This window comes from Panthera onca, chromosome A3 (assembly GCF_046562875.1).
Source record: "Panthera onca isolate mPanOnc1 chromosome A3, mPanOnc1 haplotype 2, whole genome shotgun sequence".
Classification (NCBI taxonomy): domain Eukaryota; kingdom Metazoa; phylum Chordata; class Mammalia; order Carnivora; family Felidae; genus Panthera; species Panthera onca.
The window spans coordinates 74,189,187-74,216,320 of NC_138341.1; the positions used below are offsets into that span (position 1 = coordinate 74,189,187).

The 27,134-nt window shown below is 42.5% G+C and overlaps 2 protein-coding genes across 7 annotated transcripts in view; one reads left to right on the forward strand and one right to left on the reverse strand.

Annotated features, from left to right (window-relative positions):
• PIGF (phosphatidylinositol glycan anchor biosynthesis class F) overlaps positions 1-4,738 on the forward strand; it is a 106,073-nt gene extending 101,335 nt beyond the window's left edge. For all 4 annotated transcript variants that reach the window (XM_060606767.3, XM_060606752.3, XM_060606758.3 and 1 more), the window contains exon 6: positions 4,402-4,738. In XM_060606767.3, the coding sequence (XP_060462750.1) occupies positions 4,402-4,515 (114 nt within the window). In that variant the 3' untranslated portion in view covers positions 4,516-4,738. The remainder of the gene's footprint in view (positions 1-4,401) is intronic.
• Positions 1,788-27,134, reverse strand: part of RHOQ (ras homolog family member Q) — a 38,008-nt gene continuing 12,661 nt past the window's right edge. The window contains exons 3-5 of one of the 3 annotated variants that reach the window (XM_060606778.3): positions 6,806-6,970; positions 6,393-6,488; positions 1,788-5,103 (exon numbers count right to left, since the gene is read on the reverse strand). In XM_060606778.3, the coding sequence (XP_060462761.1) occupies positions 4,948-5,103; positions 6,393-6,488; positions 6,806-6,970 (417 nt within the window). In that variant the 3' untranslated portion in view covers positions 1,788-4,947. Of the gene's footprint in view, positions 5,435-6,392; positions 6,489-6,805; positions 6,971-27,134 lie in introns of all 3 variants that reach the window. The other 2 variants (XM_078444432.2, XM_060606794.3) reach the window with 2 other exon arrangements.

Consider the following 27,134-nt stretch of genomic DNA (forward strand, 5'->3'; position numbering starts at 1 on the left):
TCATTACAGCAATCCCCGTGAGGTGGGTTTTATGATGAGGTACGTTCCTCACTTCACAGGTGAGAAACCAAGGTACCGAGGTAAGGTGACTTTCACAGGGTTCCATATTTAATAAATGGCAGAGCCAAGATTCAAATTCAGTCTAATACAAAAATTAGAGTCCTTAAATCATTCTGTACCACTTAGAACATACTTTGAAAAGTCCCAAGACTATATAGATACATCAATAATGCCTGATCAGAAGAGAGCAGTGTGGTCTTCAGGTGGAAATAAGCTTGAGTAATTTTGAAATGTCGTTCAACCAGCAAGAATATTGATTTAACTGAGAAAACATACAAAGTTAAATATGTACTTACTGAGAAATTGTTTTTTAGCTTATTAGGGTGGAATTGTTTTATTTCTGAGGTTAACACAACTTATTGCTGATATCATGTACCTAGACCCTGTAATATAGGCCTTTCTTAATGTTGAGTATTTTAAGGGAACACTGACCTTTTTTGGTTTAAGTGATGGAAAAACAGTAAAAAGTCATTTGGTTCAGAGAAAGGATAATAGTAGTACTCTAAGCAAGATGCTTTGTTCATGTGATGTAGCTACTCATTTTTAAAAATAGGTTTTCTAACAGTTAATTGTAATAATTTTACCCACTTGCATTAAATTTTGTCATGCAACAGGATTTTTTTCTTCCATTTAGTGGTTAAAACATTTTGCTACTTTATAAAAAACTGGATAAAAAGAAGGTGGTCATTTTCATGGCAAACACTTGTGAATGACTTTCTTTACATGAATGTCTTTGAGTTTTCTGTTTTCCTTAAACAAAACAAGATAATTATATATAGCTATCCCAGATGACCATAATTTGGAGAAATGTCTATAACATTGTGGTTGGATTGTCTGTTCAGTAGATGATACCACAGTTGTTTTAAGCCTACTTGTAGCATGAATGTTAAACTTCAGAAGCATCTCTGTGTGTGAGACAAGTACACAGTTTTAAATGGAAGACCCCAAGATCAAAGTACGAAAATGCGTGATGAAGCTGGGATAGTTTCATAAGTCATTATGAAATCTGTTGCCATTGTGTAGTTTTAAATTTTTTAAAGCAGTTGTAAGAAGCTTAGTAGGAAATTCAGTCATGAGGACTTTAGAGGAAAGGTGATTTAGTGGGCAGCCTCCCACTCAGCTGCTCTTTTTTGCCATTCCCTATCCTGGGGATAAAAAATCAGGAAGGTTGCCCTTAAATGAAGAAATTCTCCTTTAAAAAAAATGTGTTAGAGTTAAGGGCTACTTATTTCAGGAAAGTCAAGCAGGAAAACCTGATCCATCACTAGCAAACAGTCTTCAAAGCCAGTCCAACATTTTAACTTGCTGATGGCTTGGATTTCTTGAGAACTGAATAAATAGCAAGTGTTCTAAGCCTTCGCCCCTCATTAGACAAAACTTTTAAGCTAATATTTCATCTTTGGCATTCCACCGGAGGTGCGGTAGGCAGCTGTTTAAAGAATGTGCGTGTGACTGTGTATGTACGTGTTTGGAAACAAAGAGCCATACTGAAATTACAGAGTGATTCAAGTAGAAGTGACCCAAATTGGAATCTGGCCGGGATTCACGAGGGATTATTATTCTGTCTACACTTTGACAATGCACTTTTTAACAAAGTGCAGGTGCTCACACTTGGCTGGTGATTAGACTCACAGCATGAGAAACAGAGGAATGAGTATTATCCCAAATGTTTACATTGGGTGTTAAATAAAAACTAAGGTAAGAAGTTCAGTACTTTACATAGATAGTAAACTATGCATATTATTTTATTTATAACCCCATGTGTTAAAATGGGACACTGTTAAAGTAACAATCACTTAAAAAGCAACAACCAACAAACCAGTATTTAATTTGGTACTTAAAAGTAATAATTAGAAATCAAATGGAAGCAATGCCTAAAGTAACTAATTCACAATAAAAACCATTAATTCAGGCTCTACTTATTAGAAATAAGATAATTCAACATGGGCTAACCTAAAATGTATCTGTAGAGACAAAAAAAGGGTACAAGTTAGCAAAGTATTAAATAAGATTTCAGGGAGCCCCTAAAATTACTCTTGAGAACTTTAGAATTGATTATATGCAAAAAAAAAAATTAACGGTACGTTTCTTTTAAATTCATTCATACATGACCTTATTTGAAGCAATGCATTTGCATTAACTAGCAAAATTCATGTCAGGCAGATATTTTTGAAGTATTTTATTTCCCAGATATTTGACTACTTTGAACTAGTTGTTCCAGTGATTAGTCTCAATTTCTACTGAAACTTAAGTCTTTAATGAAGACATGCTTCTGAAAATAAGGCAATTTTTCTATAATCTGCTTATGAATAGAAAACAAATCTTTGGTTTTTAGTTAAAGTGACAGGAAGGATTGAGTGCAAAAAGAAATCCTAAAGAACCAAAGCAATGAAAAGGCTCTTAATAAGCAATGGGAAACTCCAAACCCCATCAAGGTCAATAGAGTACCTAAGGCACCTCAGGTTCAGATGATACAATCATCTTTGCTTAGAGTTCTAATAATCTATGTACAGGATTTTTACCATCTTAAGAATGTGCAGCTGAAAAGGTAAGGTCCAAAAAAAGAAGAGAATCAGAAGAGTTGATAAATGGGAGAGATGTTGGAGATCCTCTCGTTCTACCTCCCATGTTTATAGATGAGGAAACTGAGGCCCAGGCAGGAAACAGAGGTGACATCAGAGTTTGTGTTTCCAGATTCCTAGTCCATTTCTCTTGGGGCAGGACAAATTCTAGCTTTTAATTTTAACTGGCTAGTAAACCCAGGTGTGGAAAGTTTCAGAGGTGAATTTGAGAAAAAAAAAATCCCCATCAAACCCCCAAAGTCAAGTTGGAAATGTATAATACTTTACTGTCTTAATTCCTTTATACCATGTGTTGGACAACTTAACTCATATACTAATTGATTTATGCAATTATTTTCAGTTCTAAAAATAGCTAATAATTAATAGACCCAAATTAAGTGAGAAAGTACATAAGGATTCCATTTGAGCATACATAAGGCCATGGTACTTAATGTGAACCATCACTTCTTGGGAGAAGGAAGACATCCACTGTCCAGTTCAGAAAGAAAGTTCCTGACTAGTTATCCAGTAGACTCTCCACTCTTCAATGGGGAAGATGATGCTTGTATTTTTAAAAATCTCTACAAAGCTCACATACAAGACAGTACATCCTAGATTTGTGACTGATAATGAGCATTTAAGGCTGTCATTTTCAAGTATAAAAGTTTAGTGTTCCATTACCCAATCTGTGCAATAGACACAGCTATTAGCTCAAGTCATGGAAATTAACAGAAGCTCACCAAAGACATAAATAAATCATAATTTAGTCAACAGCAAGTTTAAATGTAGGAAAGACTGGAGAAAATTTTATGGGTTAGATTATGCTTCTCTGAACCGCATTAATTTGCTCACACGGAAACTTTTTGTCTAACACTATTGTCTGTTGCATGGCACGTGGAACAAGACGGATCCACAGCAGACCAAACAAGAAAGCTTAATTAGGTTATAGAACTAGTAATTAAGATGGTTCACCTCTAACACAGTTCTATGGCCTGATCCCCCAGAGAAAGATTAGAAATGGCTCCAGTATACCAAGTAAGCTGCTCAGATGAACATAATTTTTTTTAAAGCAGGGCCTTTCACCTAGGGACCGGCATGCACTGCTTGCGGATGAAAGAAATCAACATTATTTACACTTCTGGCTTGCTTGATGTAATAGTGCGAAACGTAACATGGCTGGAGAAGATAGGTATTTAGAAGCCAGTATTTAACTGACGCTCTAGGTGTGTACTGAAGTTGTGGCTCTAGAACTCCTGCTATGGTTCCAATACCTGTGTCTGAAAGGTGACATCAGTTTTATTATGGAAGTTGCTTTGTTATAAATTCCATGTAACATGCTTGAATTCTAGGTCTGTTCTCTTTAGCACAGATTCAACTTTCTTCTACTTTGGTCAACATACACTTCTCGTTTCATTGTATATATAAGTCAAGGTGGAAATTAAAGAACAAAATTGCCAACTACTTCAGACAGCTATATCGAGTCCAGGATTATGACAAAGTCTGACCCAGAATTTTAATTTGTAATTTTAGGATGTATCTCATGCAGTTTGGGGAGCATCAAACTAAATCTACAGTCGCCAGATGCCTTGTTACAGCTGAATGCACATAAAAATGTGTACATTTTTAGTGTTCGTGATAAATGCAGTTATGACCTTATTACACTTTTGGCATTCTTTAAGAAAGCACATTAAGCTTTAATATAGAAATATTTAGGTTACACTTGTGCTCAAGTAATAATAAAACAGTTGTTCTTTTTTGATCTCATACATTCTCTCCTCAGGTATGGCCCATCTCCTGTACGCTTGGAGCGACCTTTGGCTACGTGGCTGGCCTTGTGATTTCACCACTCTGGATATACTGGAATAGAAAGCAACTTACATACAAGAACAATTAATTGGAGCAAAGGGAGAAGATATTTCTTTGTGCAGATTCCATAAAGACTGTGCAGAAATGTATATGGTCTAAGCCAGGCAGTTCCATTTACAGCACTGTTGTGTTTTTTTTGTTTTGTTTTTTTTTTTTTTATGTAGTTACAACATGATGTGATTGTAGCTTTTTAAACTATGAAACCCCTGAGAGATTGTACCTTCTAGTTGAAATAAAGTATTTATAATAGATTGTGGCTTCAGATGCTGTTTGCTGCTTCTTGGACCTTATTTAAGAAACATTCTTAATGAATTTTATAGAATTCTGAGGACAGGGTTTTTTGGGTTTTTTTTCTTTCAAGTTTTAAACCGCTTCATTATCAGATGTCTGGGTATAGCTGTAGCATTTCATATGCTTTTTGAGAGAAATGGGCAGTTTCCTTGGCCACTGAAGATGTTTCTCACGTAATCAAACAACAGTTTATACATCTTGATCCTATTCTTTTTTTTACTGTGTGTTTCTTTGGAGTTAAAATGGCTATGATAGCCTCATCAAAAACAGTCTTCAGTCCCTTCTGGGTTAAAGCCGAACATTCCACATAACAGCATGCTCCTATCTGGGAAAGAGGAAAAAACACCACAAACATATAAAATCTTTCTTACACATTTGGTATGATGCAACACACCATTATAAGGAAAATGATAAAACACAGCCGTGCAGAAAGAATGAAATCATTCATAGTCGTAAAACCCAGGAATAGCTAACTTCAAAAGTAAACATATATCCTTCCGCACTTATTCTATGAAAATTTATTGCATCAAGTATTTACTGGTTACCTACCATATGCCAAGCACTGAATGTCTAAACCAATTTGTCAGTGAAGCTATCTGTCTTTTTGTTTTAGGAAAAACTGTCCTCCAAAAAGTTTTCTTGCTTTCTTCTGCCTCCTGATAGTACATTTAAAAAGACTTTATTAGATTCTGTTTCCACAAAAGACCTATTAAAGTCACATCTGAAAAATAGAATCCAATAATGTTAGGGCCAAACAGAAAAAAAGTAAGCCTAGCTTCGGGGAGAGGAAGAATAGAAGTTAAAAGTTATTGTGCACAACACAGTTGTATATTTTTTAGAATGCGAATATTCTCTATCTTTCATAAAAGGGTGGAAGAAAATTCAACACGCTTCTTTTCAAACCTAGTCATACATTTTTGCTTTTAACTGCAGATTTAAACTCATCCTGCGCCACACCACACGCACTTACTCCATGCGTCTTAACCAAAGACAGAGCCTGCGTTGGCACAGTACAAATGTTTAAGTGATTAAAAAGGGCTTTTTTTGATGCCTCTTTCTACACGTGACTTACTAGGAAAATACTGCTGGCAGCGTCGTGCAGATGTAAGAGCCTGGGCTCTGCAATCAGGCCTTCCTCGCATTCCAGCTCCGCCATTTATTAGCTATGGGACTGGACAAGTTATCTGACATCGACACGCCCGTTTTCCCTTCTGTAAATAGGGAACTGGTCAGACCTACCCGAGGAGGTGCAAGGATTACATGAGATAATGCATGTAAAGCACTCAGCACAGTGCCTGGCATACAGCAAACGCACAATGTTAGCTTCTATTATTACCGAAGCTTGTCTTACATTCACTTTTATTTTTATTTTTTTGTTTCTGTTTTTATTTTTGAGAGAGAGAGACAGAGACAGAGCAAGTGGGGCAGGGGCAGAGAGAGGGAGACACAGACTCTGAGGCAGGCTCCAGGCTCAGCTGTCAGCACAGAGCCCGACGTGGGACTTGAACTCACGAGCTGTGAGATCGTGACCTGAGCCGAAGTCAGACGCTCAACTCACTGAGACACCCGGGCACCCCTTACATTCATTTTTAAGTTCCGTGAAGGTTCTATTACCTCTTTTGCTAGTTTCTGTCCTTGTTCCACACAAATGGGTTTTTCTTTCATATCATTCAGTCTTGCTAAAGTTTTGGGGTCATCTCGGAGATCAATCTAATCAAGAAAGTTCAATATGTCCCATAATGTTACAAGTCTTTAAAGATAAAGCCTGTAGTCCCATTTAATCCCCACATATCAAGAAGAGAGTAAAAAAGAGAACTTCACTTCTAAAACCCCAACTAGTATGATTGCTTTCCTTTGGCACTACTTTTCCCAAATTCTTATTTTTCTACAATAAATAGAATGTATTATAACTTGCAGCTGAGATTCAACGTGCATTATCATTGGCTAAACTTTAGTACCATTTGAGAGCAACCCCACAAGATATGCCAGAGACTCTTCCCCAATGGGTAAAATCAAAGCAGACATACCTGAGTTCCTATTAATAAAAAGGGTACGTTTGGTGCGTATTCCTTAAGTTCGGGTACCCACTCCTCTTTCACATTTTGAAACGAGGCTGGATTTACCACAGAGAAGCATATAAGGAAGACATCGGTCATTGGATAAGATAAAGGCCTCAGACGATCATAGTCTTCCTAAGGAAGAGAGAAAAACCTCATTAGTCCCATTTCTTTAGTTTATTATGTATGTAAGACTACACGGTCAAGGAAGCAAAGTCCGGAGAATTCCACAAACAGGAAGTATGACACTCCACATAAAACAAGAAAATTCCATTTGTTTTGTTACTCTTCCTCTTGAGGTTACCGGTGGGCTAAGGATGTGACAGTATCATTGACAACTACAACCAAACTTGGAGAAAATATATTGTGATTAGTAAAGCTGTCACTAGAAACACTGTAAACAAAGTTTGCACAAAGAATTGATTAAAGCTGGAAGTTGTCAGAGTATTTTGGTTTAAAATGACTAACATATGCCGAATGTGTACTCCACGTCAGGACGTGATCCATACGCTCTCCCCTGCGTTACTCATCTCATCCTTGTAACAATCATATGACAGAAGTACGATTAAACCTGTTCTCCAGTGTAAAAGGAGGCACAGAAGTGAAATATTCTGTGGAAGGAGCTACAACCAGAGGAACGGACATGGGATTCAAACCCTGGCAGTTTTACTCCAGAAGCTATGCCTTAACCACTACATATCTTCACCGAGACCATAAATCTTTGCTTTCCTTCTTTATATAGTTCTCTTAATTACATGTGAGCACGTGTATGTAAATTTACAGATAGAAAACATATAAAGTCAATGCACAAAAATCCCCCTTTCCTCTTCAATTTCCATTCCCTTCTCCCACTGTAGGTGTTTTCATGTGTACCTTTCCGGTTCTCTTTCCATGCATATAAACCCACAACTGTCCATATTCAAACATCTGTACACAGAAGAGATCAGTCTGTGTTGTTCCACATCCTTCAAGTATTTCTTGGAGATCTTTCCAAACAAGAATATATTAGACTGCGATATAATTTTATTTACTATTTTTTTAATTAAAAAAAAAAATTTTAATGGTTTTTTTTGAGAGAGAGGGGCAGGGCATGAGGAGTGGAGGGGCAGAGAGAGGGAGACACAGACTCTGAAGCAGGCTCCAGGCTCTGAGCTGTCAGCACAGAGCCCGACACAGGGCTCGAACTCACAAACTCCTGATCGAAGTTGGATGCTCAACCGACTGAGACACCCAGGTGCCCCTCCCTTATTCATTTAATTTTAGAGAGAGAGAGAGTGAGCATGTGCATGAGCACAGATGTGGGGGAGGGGCAGAAGGAGAGAGGGAGAGAGAGAGAATCTCAAGCAGGCATGGAGCCCAATGCAGAGCTCAATCCCACGGCCCTGGGATCATGACCTGAGCCGAAATCAAGAGTCTGGACGCTCAACCAATCGAGCCACCCAGGTGCCGCTAGACTGCTATAAAATTTTAACCTGCTCCTTTGACTTCCACAGAAGGAAGGGCTGTCCTATCGATGGCTGTTTTAGCATCTCTCTATCACAAAAGGCAGAGGATCCTGTTTTGCTTACACTACTCTCTATGACACAAATATTCTGCTTATTTACATTCTGGAGAGCGAGCTGTCAGGACTCTATTTTTGTCGTGGTTAGATTCTCATCTGGTTTCAGGGAAGCTTTATTCTTCGTCTTGGCCACCACCCTTCACAACTAAAACTGCACAAACACAGAACTGAAGTTGTATTAAAAACACTTTCCACTCAGAGTTCAGCAGTACATTTCCCTTGCGGGACAATTTTCTTTCCATGTCATCTTCCAATGTTTTTCTTAATACAATGTCCACACAAGCGTGTTAATGTCTCCAATTCTTGACTTTGCAGTTAACCCTTCAGTTTTTCTGTGATCCTTTCAAAAAGCACACTGCCAGTCTGGAGCCGGGGAGCACTGGAAGATTTCTCAGGTATTGGCTATTACAGGACAAGAGGAGAAATGCCCTCCCCCATCTTCTTTAGCCTTCATTTTTACAACAGGGGGCCTCTAACTGGTTTTGAATACAGCAGTGCTCTGGCGTTAACAAATGATGTTAATGACGATATCAGACAGAGTGGGTGTGAAACACGTTGTACCACACAGAGCCAGTTACTTAAAGAGGGCTACTATGGGGGCACCTGGGTGGCTCAGTTGGTTAAGCATCCAACTTCGGCTCAGGTCATGATCTCGCGGTTCGTGAGTTCGAGCCTCAGGTCGGGCTCTGTGCTGACAGCTCAGAGCCTGGAGCCTGCTTCAGATTCTGCTTCCTTCTGTCTCTGCCCCTCCCCTGCTCGTGCTCTGTCTGTCTCTCTCAAAAATAAATAATAAAAACATTAAGAAAAATTAAAAAAAAAAGAGGCTACTGTGAAAAATGCAACACATTTTTACAAATCAGTTTGAGTGTTCAAAAGTAGACGAGGGGCATCAAATAAATACACTTTCTGCTCTGCTGCCTATACAACTGAATGTCCATAGGGGAAGTAGGACAGCATTAATGTTAGCATTCTACCTGGCACTCTAAGATGCTGAGCAAACATGGGCTCTGAGCATGGTCAGGGAGTGAATGTGTGGGTGCTCTTGTTAAAAATCTCTCCTCAGGGCGCCTGAGTGGTTCAGTCGGTTAAGGGTCTGACTCTTGATTTCTGCTCAGGTCATGATCTCACGGTTCATGAGATAGAGCCCCACATCAGGCTCTGCCTGCTTGGGATTCTCTCTCTCTCTGCCCCTCCCCTGATCATGCTCATGTACACACTCTTTCTCTCTCAAAGTAAGTAAGTAAACATTAAAAAAATCTCTCCTCATACATATCCATTTTTCCCAGAATGAGAAATGAGGACACTATCTCATAGGATTCTGAGGAATCAATGAAATAATGCAACTAAAGCATTCCGCATGGTGCCGGGCACATGCAAGAATTCTTTCAAGGCTGCACCATAAATCCTTCATCCCACGGGAAACCAAGGCTCCTTTTCCTCTGCAATTCCAGGCCGGGTCCCCTCTGTCTCACATCAGGGCTGGTTTCACATCACAGAGAAGAGACTCGTTTGTGAGAAAGAACATTTTCTCCACTGGCATCAAAATACACAAATCAAGCTGAGGTCTCCTGAGGACAGTATAATTTTCAGATCAATGAAAGAGAATGCTATATTATCATTGTACTAATTAGTCATTTTGGAACTCAAGAGACAGGACTGCTTTAAATGTAGCCAAAAGAAAGAAAGAAAGAAAGAAAATCAAATTAGATTTTTTAATGAAAAATTTTTATTTTTCAAGCAAATTTACCTCATCAGGGAAACAGAATGTGCACTCTTTCTCCAGAAGGGGATTACCAGAAATCAAGAATGCAAAGTGAATGCAAAGTTCTTTAGAAATGCTTAATAACATTAATGCAAACATTCTACCGAACATAGGTCTGCTGTACAGATTCCTTTTGTAACTACAACGAATACTGACTTTCCTCAAGGAGAGACACGCAGACATATAGGAAGGAAACTGGCCTAATCATTTCTAGATACCTTTAACAGGTATCTAATTGCAGATTTTGTTGGAATAATTAAAATGTGATAGATTGAGATTATTAAAAGAAAAACAAAGAGAAGTATCTTAAGAACTTCTTGAAAGGCAATGTTACTTCTTACGTGTGAACTATCGAAAATGAACTTCTAGTAGTCGTGGCCAAGTGGTTAAGGCGATGGACTGGAAAATGAACTTCTGCCTCTAATCTGCTGTTAAGTAACTGGCAGTTATTATAAGAAGACCCTTCTGCTTCCATTCAGCATGAGTAATTGGAAGCCCAATAATAGATAGCAAATTAAAAAAATAAATTATCCCCTGTGCATGCTGCACCCTGCATCACCGTATGAAATTGTTTGTGCCCACTGAGCAGTATCTTTCTGTTTTTTAAGTAGGCTCCACGTCCAGCACTGAGCCCAGTGCGGACCTTGAACTCACAACCCTGAGATCAAGACCCAAGCTGAGATCAAGAGTTGGAAGCTTAACCGACTGGGTCACCCAAGCATCCCCACCACTGTGCAGTATCTTGAGTGAACTTAATAATGTGCAACGAAGATTTGGATTCGGGGATAAATAAGCTGAAGCACACAGAACTTTTCATATCCACCTGTACATATGAAATCGGCGAAACAAAGAAAGTGGGATGTGGAGCAACAGTCCTTACTTTTAATTTTTTTTTTTAATCTTTATCTTTGAGAGAGGTGGAGAGAGAGAGAGCAGGGGAGGGGCAGAGAGAGAGGGAGACACAGAATCTGAAGCAGGCTCCAGGCTCTGAGCTGTCAGCACAGAGCCCAACGCGGGGCCCAAACTCAAGAAACGCGAGATCATGACCTGAGCAGCAGTTGGACGCTTAAGGGACTGATTGAGCCACCCAGGCACTCCACAGCCCTTACTCTTAAACAGCCACTTAACCAAAGTCAGAACTCCTCAAAGCTGGTTCTCTAATGTCCTCCTAATTAACCAATCGAGTGTATTTAAACCAATCAATTTAAAAAGGCAGATATTTAAATATCTCCTCATGGTAACTGGAACATTCTCAGGAATAGAGAAAAGCGTATTAAAAACGAGTACCTTAACATCAAAACCATGAAAAACAACGGTGAGTTCGGTCAACAGGATTGTTGGATTACTTAGTGAAATCCTTAGCTTCCTACCCAACTGGCAAGGTACCAGAACTATCAGTTTTTTAAAACTGTGTCCTGATAGCTTCATGGATAGGCTCTCTCCATTCCTGTCAAGAGTCTTTGATCTGTGATGATGACAACCCTAACCCTTGAAAACTATCATACTTTTACAACCTGACCGGAATCTGCAACAAGAAGAGACAAGAAACGGGCTCCGAGAGGAAACAAGAGGTCTTTACGTGCGACAGACAACTGTGGCAAACACCCATCAGTCGGGAGACCTCTCTTTATGTACAGGACAGCCGACGGTGTCCTGAGCGCCCCTACTTCTGCACCACCTCTGTCCCCTTCCTGTGGACCTGGGTGCTCCCTCCCACTTTTGTGAATCCTGTGTAAAATGCACGTTTTTAGGCCGCGTATGCCTATTAGAAATACATATCCAAAACATACACCTTAAGCAAAACCACTCACAGTGGACAGCGCAGTCCTTGCCACGTTTTGTTAGCTGGCATGCGACCACACACTGGTCACTTAAAATCCATCAGCAGAGATTCACTGAGCCCATATGCCATGCGAGATATTCCCAAGATACGCACACACAAAGAAAGGAAATAACTGTCCCCTCTGGAGCTTGTGGTTTAGTTGGGAATTCAGGATGTATGCATATAAAAGATAGTCATGGGGTGCCTGGCTGGCTCAGTCGGTAGAACGTGCGACTCTTGAGCTCGGGGTTGTGAGTTCGAGCCCCATGTTGAGTGTAGAGATTACTTAAAAATAAAATCATTTTTTAAATGTTGTTTTAAAATTTATTTTTGAGAGAGAGAGCATGAGCGGGGTAGAGAGAGAGAGAGAGAGAGAGAGAGGGACAGAGGATTTGAAGCAGGCTTCTGCTCTAACAGGAGCAAACCCTATGTGGGGCTCCAACTGACGAATTGTGAGATCATGATGTGAGCCGAAGTCGGACGCTCAATTGACTGAGCCACCCAGGTGCCCCTAAAATCAAAATCTTAAAAAAAAAAAAAAAAAAAAGATAGTCATACACAATGAAAGAAAGAAAAGTATAAACTAGAGTAGGCTGAATATATAAGTGCTTCATCCAAGAAACATTAATAAGCACCTACTATGTGCCCAGAATGGTGCAATCATCAGGGAAATTAAGGAAGGAGAAGATTCAGACCATATCTGATTTGTAAAACACCTTATAAACATGTGGAAAGCTCTCTCATAAGATATCTGTATGTCCAAACAAAGGCAATGAGCTCACATGGGCGATGTTGGCCGTGCACCTCACCAGTGCTTCGCAGACCTCAAGGCCACAGCCTAGAAGACGACACTGCAGTGCTGGTGTGGCCACACGCAGAAGTTTACCTCTGAGGAGGAAGAATTGAAAGGTGTGGAGAGACACAAACATTTCTAACAGCTTCTGCTCAGAGGCATTTCCTAGTAAGGGAGACAAACGTATGCAAACACTTTTAGGACAAATCAGAATGGGGTAAATACCAAGGGTTACGGTCATTAGGCAATGCTAAGAAAAGACTTAGAAGAGGCAGCATCTGAGAAGTGCCTTACCAAATGGAAAGGACTGGCACATGTATGACCTACTGGCCACGTGGCCTTGGTCAACTCATTTCTTAGAGGCTTAGTTTCTCTGCCCATAAAATGGGAGAATGTCAGTGACAAATGCTTAGAAGGCAGGAGGTTACTTCAATTTAGGAAACAAATCATTTATCAAAACCTGTAAGAGTTTTCCTCTGTAACAACCTACGATGAGAAAAAGTGAGACCACAGCAGAAGAATTCTTTAACAGACAGGCCCCAGGCGTCTAAAGTCTAGAACAGCTTCTGACTACTTTAAGAGATAGATAAAATGTAAGACAAGCAAGCAAGAATGCCCCTCACAACCGGTGGCTTGTGAAATATGCAGGAGCAACTTGGTCACTTCCCAAGTGCACAGTAGCAATCTCCATCCAAACATCTGTTTCTAGTAAGAAGCCCAAAATAGGTATCAGGCATGGCTCTTAAACCCTCCACCCCCCAAAGGGTGCTTTACCAAAGCCAAGGGGCCACCTGCACTCCAGCTAGCTTCTGAAGATGGAAAGTGTTGTGTCTTCCATCCAACTTATAAACACTTCTGCAGTAATTCTCGGTGATAGCAGTCTGGAAAGCCTCGGCCTCTCTGTATAGTGTTTTTGGTCACCTTTGAGTTCATTTTGCATTTAACTCTGTGAAATGAAAGTATCACTTTGCACCCTGTTAAAAATAACTTTGCTTTTCAAGGAAGCTGGGTTGCGTCCCTTTGGGAAGCGTTTGGTTCAACAAGCATCAGTGAGGAGTTTATTGAATTTGCCCATCCCCTCCTTGGACTAAAGAGAATTGGGGGAGGAGAAAGAATTCTGTCCAAGGGCTATACATTCCTAAGAGATCACTGTTTTTCAAAATCTTTCCAAATATTTGGCTTTATTATTATTATTATTATTATTATTATATATTTTTAATCTTCAGTTCGGTTGGGAAACGCTATTTCTAGATCACTGGCCTGAGTAGCTGTGGGCAAAAAAAGAATTCTTAAAACTGAAGGTTTAGCTTCTAACTTTTGGCGACTGTCGTCTTCATGTATTTGGATTCAAAATAAGTCAGTCTTCCAATTAATTTAACAATTATTTGAGAGCTAGTGAACCAGCTCTTTGGCTTCTGTTCCATTGCTATCTTCCTCGTGACCACCTGACTGATCACTTAGGATCAGCTGGAGAAAAAGGAGAGAAATGAGACGTGGGGCAGCAGAAAGCGCCCTAAGGGACTGGCCAGTTATGAACTAGCACTTCCCGTCTCCAAAAGGAGAGGCCTGAACAAGACGGCCATATCACATGGTTAAAAATGCTCAAACTCACACTTTTCACCCTTGTGAGAAGCCCTAGTAACAGATTTCATGTGGGAAGAGGTTTCAACTACTGGCTAAAAATCAAGCCTTGGGATTCTATTTTATCGGAGCTGACCCCACAAGGCAGAGAGGATCAAGACTTAGCTAAATATGGCCCTTAGGCAAGCTTCATTTCCCCATCTGTGAAGGGAGAGTAAATATAGCATACACATGTTAAGATAAATGAGAGAGCCGGTCAAGTGTTTTGAGCTCTTCAACAGACAAGCCCGACTTTCCAAAAAAAGACAAACCACAACCTCAGAGGCAGTGCGATTTCTTATGTGCACCGTGAGATGACTTCCCTTGTTGTAAAGGATTTGGAGCCGAAATTTTACATTGTTTGCAGCTCTAATTACAAGTCTCTTTCACTAAAACGGAAGTCAGCTGGCCTAAGGCATACAGAAAGAAGGTAAATGTCGGGTCACACTTCCATGAAGTATCCTCCTTTTCTAATCTTTTCGGTACAAAGTTCATATTGGGGGCCTATTTGTTCATTCATTTATTCCACCAAGTATCTGCCAGCGAGGTGCCGAGCACCGTGAGCGCTACAATGAAAGACAGACATGGACGCTGCCCTCGCGAATTCACAGTATAATAGAGGAAAGGCACCTCTCCACTCGGGCAGTACTGTCCATGTTGGGGGGGTATTTTGGAGATTTGGGGGTGTTTCTGATCATCAACATGAATAGGGGAACTCTACGGGGACCTAGGGACAGAAGTCTGCGTGCTACATAACTTGTATTAGGAGAAATGCTCCCAGGTCCCACACGATTGGTGAGCATACTGCCAGGCATTGATGAATATGAAAAACCCTTTTATAATAACCTGAATCCGGGACCTAACTCTGTTGTATATAAAGAGCATAAAGTATTTGTTGCACGGTTTTAATGAATTTTCTAGAAAGGTAATTCCAGGGCAAACTGAAGGAGAAAGGTAGACTGTACTTTATTTTGTTCAAGACATTACAGGAGTTGCTTATCATTGTAGAAAACTGCAAGCCACTCGCACTATCGCTCTTAGCCTGGAACCGCCAATAAAACACAACTACGCTAGTCAACATCTATGGCTGTGCATTGATGGCAATTCTACCTACAGGTGTAGGCTTCTGACTACTTCACTGTGATCTGTGGAGTACTCAGCCCTCGGAACTTAGGTTTTAATACTGAAATAAACATTTTTATTGTGAGTTACTTCCCTTTTACTCTCCTACATAGCATAAGATGTTACACTGACTTAAAATTATATGCAGAGAGAGGTTATACCTCCTGTAGATTTCATTTGAGGATAAGGAAAGGAGACGCATTCGTTATAAAAAGGGGAGATGGGTCTGATATAGTTAAGGCACTGAGCCAGGCATTTAACAAAATGAGACAGAAGTGACATGACATGCAAATTGGGATAGTTGCTATGAGGGACAAGAGCCAGGTACTAGGAGAGAGAGCAGCCAGGAAGACCGGAGTCAGTTGGAAAGACCTCTTGGAAGAATCAACACCTAACGTGAGCTCTGTGGGACACTTTAGGAGCCAGATACAGGCCAGTGTGTGCAAAAGCCCTGAGGCAGAAACGCCAGGGTAGATGCTGGGGGGGGGGGGGGGGCGGGAAGGCCAGAGTGACAGACAAGGGAGGTAGGAGGGGTAGCCATCCTGGATCCTTCGAGCCTGCTGCAGTGGAAGGAAAGTCATTTAAAAGTTCAGAAAACAAAGTCACGGAAATTTGTTTTTTTAAAAAGGCAGTTCAGGCTGCTTTGTGGAGAGTGAATTAGAGGTAGACAAGAGTAGCGGAGAAAGGCCATTACAGTAACGCAGGTGAGAGAAGACAGTGGTGATGGCACAGACTAAGTGGTAGCCGCTGACAACTAGAGAAATGGTGGATTCTAGATCTACCCTGGAAGCGGACTCAGCCTTGGGTGGATGGGCTGGGTGTGGGGTTGAATGTCAGAGAGGTCTCTGGATGAATCCAGGGTCCAGCTCGTGAGCTGGATGGATGGATAATGTCTTTTACAGGAAGGAAGCCTGTGGGTGGAGAAGCACACCACAGAGAAAACTCAAGAGACCAATGTTGGATGTGTTATGCTTGAGAGGTCAAGTACATGGTCAGGAAAGTGTATCTGAAGGAGCTCTCTCCCTTCTGAATTCCTGGCCCAGCTCTAGATGCTTCCTTTTGGCGGAATCAGAAGCATCTCAAATGCGACATTTCTGCACTGTACTTATTTCTTCCACTTCAAATCTGCAACTCCTCCCGTGTTCACCATCTCAGTAAAAGATATCACCACCCAATCGGACCCAAGCCGGTCCCCAATACCTGGCAAGACAGCCCCTTGCCCAGCTACTCACTGTCCTTCCCCTCCCGGACTTCCTTACCTGGGCGGCTTCTACTCATCTTCCAGGCTTTGGTCACAAAATCTCTGTATCCAGCAAACCTTCTCTGAACCCGCGATTCAGGTTTAGCGTCCACTGCTCTGCGTTTCCACAGCACCCTGGGCCTCTCCTGCCGTCTCATGTCTCACAACGTAATAGCACTGCCTCCCTTCTCATCTGTATCCTCCACAGACTCCCTGAGGCAGGGACAATTCAATGCCTGGCTTATAGTAGTTGCTTATTAAATTCTTGTTGAATTGAACGAGGGCAGTGCGTGGGAAGGTGAAGTCCGAAAGGTACACTGCAGCCGGCTCACGGCTGGCCTGCGCTGGGCTTGCTACAAAGCTGGAAAAGGTGGATCAGGTGTCTCGATTCTCCAGGCTAACTTCTCATATTGCTGTCACTGCTGTCAGCCAAGAATCAAACTGTCTCCTGCGAACAGGGCTCTTTTTCTAATGTTGCACCAATGGGTCCAACCCATCCGCCTGAATAATGGAAGCTAAAGAGTAGAGCCTCAGACTGAGGCACTTTCAGCATTTTTAGTTCCTGCTACTGTTCTTCACCACTGTCTTTTTTCATTGTCTTGACATTTATTTTACCTAGGTAAGGAGGATACTGTTGACTGTCTATCCAGCACCCTTCTACTTCCTCCTTTCCAAAACTGATGGAGTTCAGACCCATCTCTCCTCTACCCAGACACATGCCTCCAGTGATTCTGACTCCACACTAAGCTAAAAGAACTCCTAGTTGGGCTAAACCGATCACGGAGTTTCATTCGGCATGGTCTGGTCAAAGCCATTGGTTCCTGGGTGGGCACCTGACCTAAGTAGTCCAACCAGAATGAAGTAGGTCTGGATTTTCTAAGGGGCTTGTTGCCTGCCCCTGGGCTATAGTCATTGGTTCTGGGATGGGCACAGGACCTAAGCAGTCCAATCAGAATGAAGTATTCCCCAGATTATCCAAGGTAGCTACCTTCTTACTCTTCTCCTGCTGTTCCTCCTCTTCTCTATCTCTCCCTCCTCCCATCCACCCCCAGTCAATATGCAAGGATTTGCCACTCACTGGCCCCATCTCTGCAGCTCATGGAGACTATATGGGGATGGCCCCCTACATCAGCCAGTGCTGTGGTCCCTGCATCACACTGGAGTAGGTGTCACCCCAAGACTAGCTACACAGAGGGAGGCGTATATGAGTACCAGGACTGACACTTCCATGGAGCAGCCCTCAACATCTGGGCTACAGGTATCCTGGGCTTCTCACAGGAGGGGCTGTGGGGGACCACACATGGAACACAGACAGCCAACACAGAACTGGGATTATGGATGGGCCAAAGCCAGAGGAAACACCATTTGTGGACTAACGCCTGCCTTTCTCTGCTTTTGAGGCCAGGGAATACCTTTAGGGAGTCTGAAGACTTTCATTGACGTATATGCTTACTCCTGGGCTTTTAATATACTAGGAAGCCAAGCAGTCAAGCAGCAAGAGAAGACCCTGGGAACTGCACTCTGATTAAGCCTGAAACGCTGGTTTCCTCCATGCCGGGATGAGGCAGCCAAACTGCGTGGAGGGGTTAAACCGTGACTAACAGGCCCATTTGGAATCTGAGTACTTGAACCACACTCCTTGGCCAAACATACAGTGCAATCTGCCATCGGAGGACGAGGAAGATCTCTGGGCAGGCAGTTAAGATCAGGACAACCGAATGTAGTGTACAAACACACTTTCATGGAACAGACCCTTTTAAAAAGACACACGCTTTACGTTGGGCTGCAGAACAGTTCTGCAGCCAGGCAGAGGTGAATGTACTAAATGCCACTGAACTGCACACTTTAAAATGAGGAATTGTACACTGTGTGAGTTGCACCTTAATTTCCAAAAAACACACACAGGTCCACAAGTATGCAAGACCGGGACCCTGTGGGTATGCACATGAACATGTACACACACACACACACACACACACTCTCTCTCTCTCTCTCTCTCTCTCTCTCTCTCTCTCATGGAGATTTCTCCGAAATTCAGGGAGATATTGCACATGGCAGAAACATCCGGGGTTAGGTCACCATGACACTCCCCCACGGTGCTGAGCAGGCTTATCCTCCTTTGTGCGTGTTCTAGACCCCTGACACTACCCATTCTGCTTTACTTCCCTCATCCACTCCCCCCGCCCCACCCCCATCTCTGTATGACAGAAGGTTCCCAGCAAAGCCCTTCCAAGCCTGCAGCATGTAACTGTACCACCTTATTCCAGCCTTATTTCACTTTCCAGACCTGAGAAAAGCAGCTTGCTTCTGCTTTCACGAGAACGCCAGCTCTCCCACTGAACCAGCACCATTAGCCTATGAGATAGGGCAGCTCCCACTTTACAGATGAGGAAGCTGAGGCTTGAAGAAGCCCATCACGTGTCCAGAGGCACAGGAGAGTGGGGCAGAAGTGAGGCAGGAATGCATTCCTAAGAACGAGTTTAGGCCCTCTTAGCCCCTTTATTTTAACCAGGCAGCAGATCATGGGTTTGGTACACAGACCTTTTGCATCTTTGACTCACAGGCTTACTAGCTGTGTGGCCTTGGGCAAGTTACTCACCATCTCTGTTTCCTTTATCTATAAAATGGACTAAGCTTTGGGAAGACTGAGTACGAACGGCACTTAGTGTACGTGGTGGCCGCTAGCTTAGGACCATGCCCAGTGGTGCTCCTTCGCCATTTATTTCAGCCGATTTGGGGCAGAGGAATAAACAGGTGGCAAATGAGGGTTGAGGGTAAAATCGACTTTGTGAAAAGCACACTGAGTGGTTTTGCTCGTTTAAGAAATGCGTATGTTTACATGGCAGACAAGGACTGAATACAGCTGCACCAATACACCTGAAGTGTGTTTTTTATTTTTATTTTTTTAAGTTTATTTATTTATTTGGGGGGGGAGGGGCAGAGAGAGAAGGAGAGAGAGAATCCCAAACAGGCTCCACGCTGTCAGGGTGGAGCCTGATGCAGGGCTCGATCTCAGAACTGTGAGATCATGACCTGAGCCGAAACCAAGAGTGGGACGCTTAACCAACTGAGCCAGCCAGGCGCCCCTCAAGTATGTTTTCTAAAACAAAGGCTAATGAGACCTGAGCAGTGAAAAAGTGTCACACACACACGTGGACTATGACATGGCCACCACAGTGCACACAGCCAAAGGCAGTTTTCGGTGGCTGGCTGTAAAACGGAAATCAGACACACACGTTTGCACCAGCAATTTTGTGTGTTCCAAGAAGCTCAGCCAATCCAGAAGCAGGACTTCCCACTATAAAGAACCTGACTAGGGAGATGGGACATGTACTGAAGCAAACAGAGCCAGAGAAACAAAATCAAAGAGAAATAACACTACAGGCAGACGAGGAAGCTGGCAACAATAAAACTTGGTAAGAAAAGCACCAGATAAATGCCATTCTCTTTGGCGTATCCTCACAAAACCCTTGGAGGCAGCGCTGGGACAGGTGCAGTGATCCCGCCCTCCAGGGCACCGAGGACAGCAGCTGAGCCCAGGGCACTAGGTGAAGTGGTGTCGAAAGTCCCCCGGGAGCAGCTGGGCCGGTCAGGGGGTGGGGAGGAGGGGGGAGGGGGAGGAGGTAGCGTAGCTTTCAAACTTAGAGGTGTGGGCCCTACAGTCCAGTCAAACTGCACAGGAACCTATGTGGTTCCAGCTCTGAGCCCACCCTGTGCACCCCACTAAGGGGAGTCCTGTCGGAGCCCATGGACCAGCATGTCAACTCCTTTACTGAGTGTGTTATGTGCTGCCTGGAAAATCCAACAGCGCACAGCTCCCTTAAGGGAAGTCAAGCGATTGAATAAGACACTGGCAGCAAGGGGAAGGCCCTAGAATAGTGGATTACACGTGGGGAACCAGAGGGCCTGGTCTGAGGTCCAGCTTCGCCTCTTGTGGGCAGTGCGGGTAACCTGTAGAGGTTATTTCAGTGTCTCTGAGTCTGTTTTCTCATTTATTTAAAAAAAAAAAAAGGCAGGGGACGGGTAGATTAATATCACCTACCTCAGAAGGTTGTTGTTATGGTTAAATGGGATGAACGAGTCCAAAGAAGGCCTCAAATGTAGGCACAAAATTAATGACTGGAGATACATATGCTAAGTGGCACAGGAGTTCAGAGAGGAGATAACTGGTCCACCCCTGAGTACTAGAAAAGGCTGCATGGAAAATTCCATATTACCTAATGCATCTGTAGAAGTGTCCCAAGCATGGCACAGATCTTCAGATGACTTCCCTGGCCTTCACAGTACCCCTTAGAAACTCTAAACCCTTTTTAGCCTGGTGTTGGAGGCCAGCCCCAGCTGACATCAGATTCCCTTCCTAACTTATGTTTATGGGCTTTTCTGGGGACCACCCAGTGGAAGCAGCCTGCTCCTCTCTTTCCTCTCCTGTGCACCTCCTTCTGGGCTTTTCTCTTGACTCAGAATACCTTGTCTCCCGTGTCCTCTCCTCATCCTAATCCACACACACACGCCATCTCCTCACCTAAGAAAACCGTCCAGATCCTCTCCCTACCATCCCCTGAGCTGGGAGTGTTCCTTCCCACCTCCCACTGTCATTAATACCTGTAGGTGTAGTTAACAAATCAAGGGGAACTATGGTAGGACACCCCAAGAATCTGACATGAGGCTACATTTTGAGAATTAGATAAATGAAAATCAAACCGTAGTCATTCTAGTCATCTGCAGTGTGGGTCACACTGGAAAACACCCAAATCTAATCAAGGGGACTAAAATGTAACTAAGGAAAGCCTGTACCCTAATACGGTATGTTTTAAAACTGGCCTGGCTGAAACATAGGTTAAGTGAAAAGTCACGGTCTATACAGACTCTACCCAGAGTCTAGCAAAGGAGAAATTGCATAATTAGAGTATCAGTGTCCACTCGGCTCTGCCTGGCGGTAAGATGCTGGATGTGGCGGACACACAAATTCTGGTCACTAGAAGTCCACACTCTCACGTGGAAGGAAAAGTTCATCACGGGGATCCAGGACCCAGATAAAATACAAATTCCCTCTAAGACTTCTAACTCTGTGTGCTCCAAAGCCTCCATCCCAAGCAACCCTCTTCTGAATTCATTTTCCCAAGTAGCTCGATGCTAAGGAAAGGTACACTGGATAGCAGGCAAAGAATACCCATCGCTGTAACTCGGTTCTTTGTATTCATGTTTTCTAATTATATAAAAAAATGGGGATGACTTCAGTTAAATCAGTTAAGGCCAACTGAACACATGCATTTATCTCAGATCGCTCCAAAATCTCCTAACATGACAGTAATTAAAAAAAAGAAAAGAAAAAGAAAAGAAAAGGCAGAAAGCCACAGGGACAAAGCAAACGGAAAAGGAGACGAGAGCCACCCAATTTTAGAAGCTGGGATGCAAAAGACTGAGTAGGAAGGCACTTAACAGACTCAGGGGACCAGCAATGAGGGGAAAGCCAGGAAGCACCCATCCTGCATGACAGAAGCCCCTGAAGGTGCAGGAACAGTGGCGGCATGTTCTTCTGACATGGGTTGAAGCTGGAGCCACAAACAAGAGGATGAAGTGAGTCTGCTTGAGAAGCAGTTAAATCCCAGATTCCACTCCCCTATCACAGTGAGCATGTTCCCCAACCTTGACAAAAGGCAGAGGTATTGAGCGTCTGGGAAGGGTAGAACAGAGGGCTCCCCGGATGGGAGGACAAGGTCCAGTTGAACATACTGAACACAAGTCCAGAGCACGTGCTACAAATTAAGCCTCCCACTCTGCTTCCTGCACTCGCCTCCCAGAACAGTGGCAGCCCAAGAGGAAAGGCCAAAATCTGATGTTAAAGTTTCCCCAATGAAAAGGCCCCGACAGATCACCCCTAGCAGTGGTTCTCAACTGGGGGTGCCAGGGATAGTGAGGAGTGATGTTGCCCCAAGGGAACATTTGGCAATGTCTGGAGACACTTTTGATTGTCATGACTGGGGTGGGGTGCTACAGGAACCTAGAGGGAAGAGGCCAGGGATGCTGCTAAATGTCCTACAATACACAGGACAGTTCCCCACAACAAAGAATTTTCCAGTGAAAATATCAGTAGTGCTGAGGTGGGGAAACCCTGAACTTCAGTAAAGGCCAGAGTCAGCCAGCTGGACTCACACACAGAGCTTCCCACATGTCCCAGTGCCACTCTCACAAACATGAATGGACCTCTGAGGAACGACCATGGAAGACGGAGACCAAAATGTGATACTCTGCAGGGAGACAAAAACTTTGAATAACTATCATTAATATCCTCAGAAAAATTAAAGAAGATGCTCAATCAAAAAAGTAAGACAAACCAGACTTAGAAGATGCCAAAGGGGGTGGGGGGTGGGGGTGGGAAGGAACATCTAAAGAACAGGAAAAGGCTCTTAAAAATTAAAAATAGAATCACATTTAAAGAAACAACTGAAGGGGTGGATGATAAAATTGAGGAACTCTCCCCAAAATAGAATAAAAAGACACAGAGGGAGCAAATAAAAAAAATAGAGGACCAGCCCAAGAACTCCAACATCTAAATACTAGGAGTTCTAGTATAACAGAAAAGATTAACTGGAAACAAAGAGATCAAAGAAATAAACCAAGAAAGTTTCTCAGAACTGAAGGACATGAGTTTCCAGATTGAAAGGGTCCATGAAAGCCAGCTGGATCCTACCCCAAAGCCCATGTTTATGAAATTTCAGGAGGGCAAAATGGCAGATCCTAAAAGTTTCCAGAGAGGAAAACCAGGTTCTTGACAACAAATCAACTATCAGACTGGCATCAGACCTTTCAATAGCATACATTGAAGCTAGAAGACAATGGAGCAATGCCTTCAAGACTCAGAAAGGGAAAAAAAAAAAAAAAAGATTTCCAATCTATTTTCAAACTGTCAGTCAGGTATAAAGGAAATAAAAAACATTTTGAAAAATACCAGGTGTTAAAAGTTTTGCCTACAGTGCACCTTTTCTCAGAAAATTAATAAAAGATATACTCCAGCAGAATGAGGGAATAAACCGAGAGGACATGAAAACTACAAAAAGAGGGGCACCTGGGTGGCTCAGTCAATTAAGCATCCGACTCTTGGTTTCAGCTCAGGTCACAGATCACACGATTTGTGGGTTTGACCCTCGCATCAGGCTCTGCACTGACAGTGCAGGGCCTGCTTGGGATTCTCTCTCTCCCCTGTCTCTGCTCCTACCCAAATCTTTCTCTCTCGTTCTCAAAATAAATAAACTTTAAAAAAAGAAAGAAAAGAAAAAGAAAAAAAGAGATCCAATCCAAGACATAGATCCCAAGAGAATCCCCTAATAATGAAGGGAAATCCCAAGCTGTGCAGCAGGCTAGAGGTAACCAGCCCAGATTGAAACACATCAGAAGTCTCACAAAGGATGTATCCAAGAAGAAACTGATAGAATATATGATCTGCTTGATTGCATGGAAAGGCAAGTTTGGAGTGAAGCAGGGAAACATGCAGTGAAAAAAGCAAGGCAAGAAGCAAGACAATTATTAATTCCAGGGAACAAAAAGTGGTACAGAAGGGAAGAATAATTATAGTACACTACATGGCTCAGCTAAGACAACACAGCGATAAAAATACAAATACTGATTAGTGATCAAACACAAATTACACTCTAGCTACTGTGAAAGGGTGGATGGCAGGTGGAAGGCATGTGTGAAAGAGCTAAAGCCTCATCATTCATGTTGTGAAGTCAAAAGAGGGTATTTTTTTTACCAAAATAAACAGCCAAGAGTTAATGTTTTTTTATTTTTGAGAGAGAGAGAGAGAGAGAGAGAGAGACAGACAGACAGACAGACAGAGTGTGAGCAGGAGAGGGGCAGAGAGAGAAGAAGACACAGGATCCGAAGCAGGCTCCAGGTTCTTAGCTGTCAGCACAGAGCCCAACGCGGGGCTTGAACTCACAAACTGCGAGATCATGACCTGAGCTGAAGTTGGACGCTTAACTAACTGAGCCACCCAAGCGCCCCAACAGCTAAGAGTTAAATTGGAGTAAGAAATGGCTTTTCTGTAAGGGAAGTGGAGAGGGATCTTTTGTTTCTCCATAATAAGATCTCACAAAATTGTTGGGTCTTTAAACTGTGTGCCTATACAATCTTAATAAAAATGAAATGACTTTTTAAAAAATTGGAGAAAACTAGCATACAGTACAAAGAAGTAAATTTCTAAAAATATTCAATATCACCATGTAGAGCCAAACACTAACATTTTGACAATTTTGTTCCAATGTTTTCTTCACATATTACATATATGCATATTTTTCAAAGTTGTAATCATGCTATATATAGTTTTGATTCCTGCTTTTCACACTTAACACACCATTAGCCTTTTCACGTATCTTTAAATATTTGTTGAAAGCCGTCTTTAATGGCTGTGATTATTCTAATACACATCATGCTGTCATTTAACAAATCCCTTTTTACTCCGCATTGATGCATTTATAATTTATCACTATTATAAAAATCGCTGTGAAATACATAGTTTCAGGTAAATCTCTGTGTACTCTGAATGCTTCCTTGGCGTAAATTCATAGGAATGGGTCACTGACATGGTCTTTGCCAAATTAACCCCCAAACAATTTGGGTCCAGTTTTACTCTCAACAACAGTGCACAGAGCATCAGCTTCTCTGACTCCTGGGTATCGAAGTTTCCAACTTGTCCAATTTGATAGGTAAAATCAAAAGTCTGTATTTGCATATCTTTGCTTACTAGTTTTTATTTGCATATCTCTGCGTATTGGATGTTCACTGGCTATAGCAGTCCCCATTTATCCATGGGGATACATCCCAAGACTCCCAGGGGATGCCTGAAACTGCGGAGAACTGAACCCTGTACTAGACCTGTACACACATACTTATGATACAGTTTAAGTCATAAATAAGGTACAGTGAGAGATTCACGACGAAATAAAATAAAACGATATACTATAATGACATTTATGTGAAGTGGTCTCTCCCTCCCACAGAATATCTTACTGTACTGTCCTTCCCCTTCTTGTGATGATATGAGATGATAAAATGCCTACCCGACGAGACAGAGTTAGGTGAAAGACGTAGGCATTGTGAGGCTACTACTGACCTTCTGACGATATGTCAGAAGGAGGATGTTTCCAGACCACAGTTTCCAGACCACGGGTAACCAAAGCTGTGGAAAGCAAAACCACGGATAAAGGGCGGGGGGGGCGGGGGGGGGGGGCTTCGGTATGCTTTTCTTCTTTTTGTGAGCTTTTGGTTTATGTCTTACGTCTATGTTACCACCGAGACCACATGGTAAATTAATCCTTTGGCAACCTCATTTATATCTGGATCTCTTATGAGTTAACACAAATTGGACCCATGGACCCAATGATCCGTGAGTACCTGGATCGTGTTTCTGAATCTCAACGGCCCCGCTTATCTGTGAGGCTCTGGGCAAGTGGCCAACCAAAAAGACAATTGATGTCAGCCCTCATGCTTTGCCATTTCCACCTTCTCATGGCACATCCCATTTCTACTCGCATTTTGGTCATCTGTATACATCTTCTCTTCCCACTTGACTCTAAATTCCTATCTAATGGGTCTTTATTCTGCACCTCACCTGTATTTAACAGGTACTCTGATATCTGGTGAGTAAAGACATAAAGGTAGGGAGTGGGCAGGAGACAATGATCAGAAGTACTGACAGAACCAGAACACTGGAAGGGGAGAGGGGAGACCAGCCCCACCACTCCATGAGGCAGGGGTGAAAACAGTACCAGGAGCACACAGGCGGTAGACCTTAACTTTCTGCCTCAGAACCCAAAAACTGGTTCCCAGAGCCTTGGACAGTGTCCACGTAATAAAGATTGACAAAGAGGAATAGAAAGGAAAGAAAGACAAAGATTATTCAGCCATAAAAAGGAATGAACTACTGATCCATTCTATAACATAGATGACCTTTGAAAACATTACATCAAGTGAAAGAAGCCTGACACAAAAGGCCGAATATTGTAGGATTCCATTTATAGGAAATGTCTCGAACAGGCAAATCCATAGAGACAGAAAGTAGATTAGTGGTTGCCAGGGGCTGAGGGGAGAGGAGAACGGATAGTATCTGCTAATGCGTATAGGGTTTCTTCGGGGGATGATGAGAATGTTCTGGAATTAAATAGTGGTGATGATTGCACGACTTTGCAAATATATAAAACCCTGAATGTGAACTGAATCCCAATTTTTAAAAAGGAAGGAGAAGTAAATGCATACACTGAACAGTCTGGTCCACCAGGAATTTCTAAAGAATCACTTTCTTCCCAACACCAGCTTGCCCAGACTGTGATGCTTCCACACTGCCCTGTTAGGTGGGGGCAGCAAGATGTCACAGCTCCCCA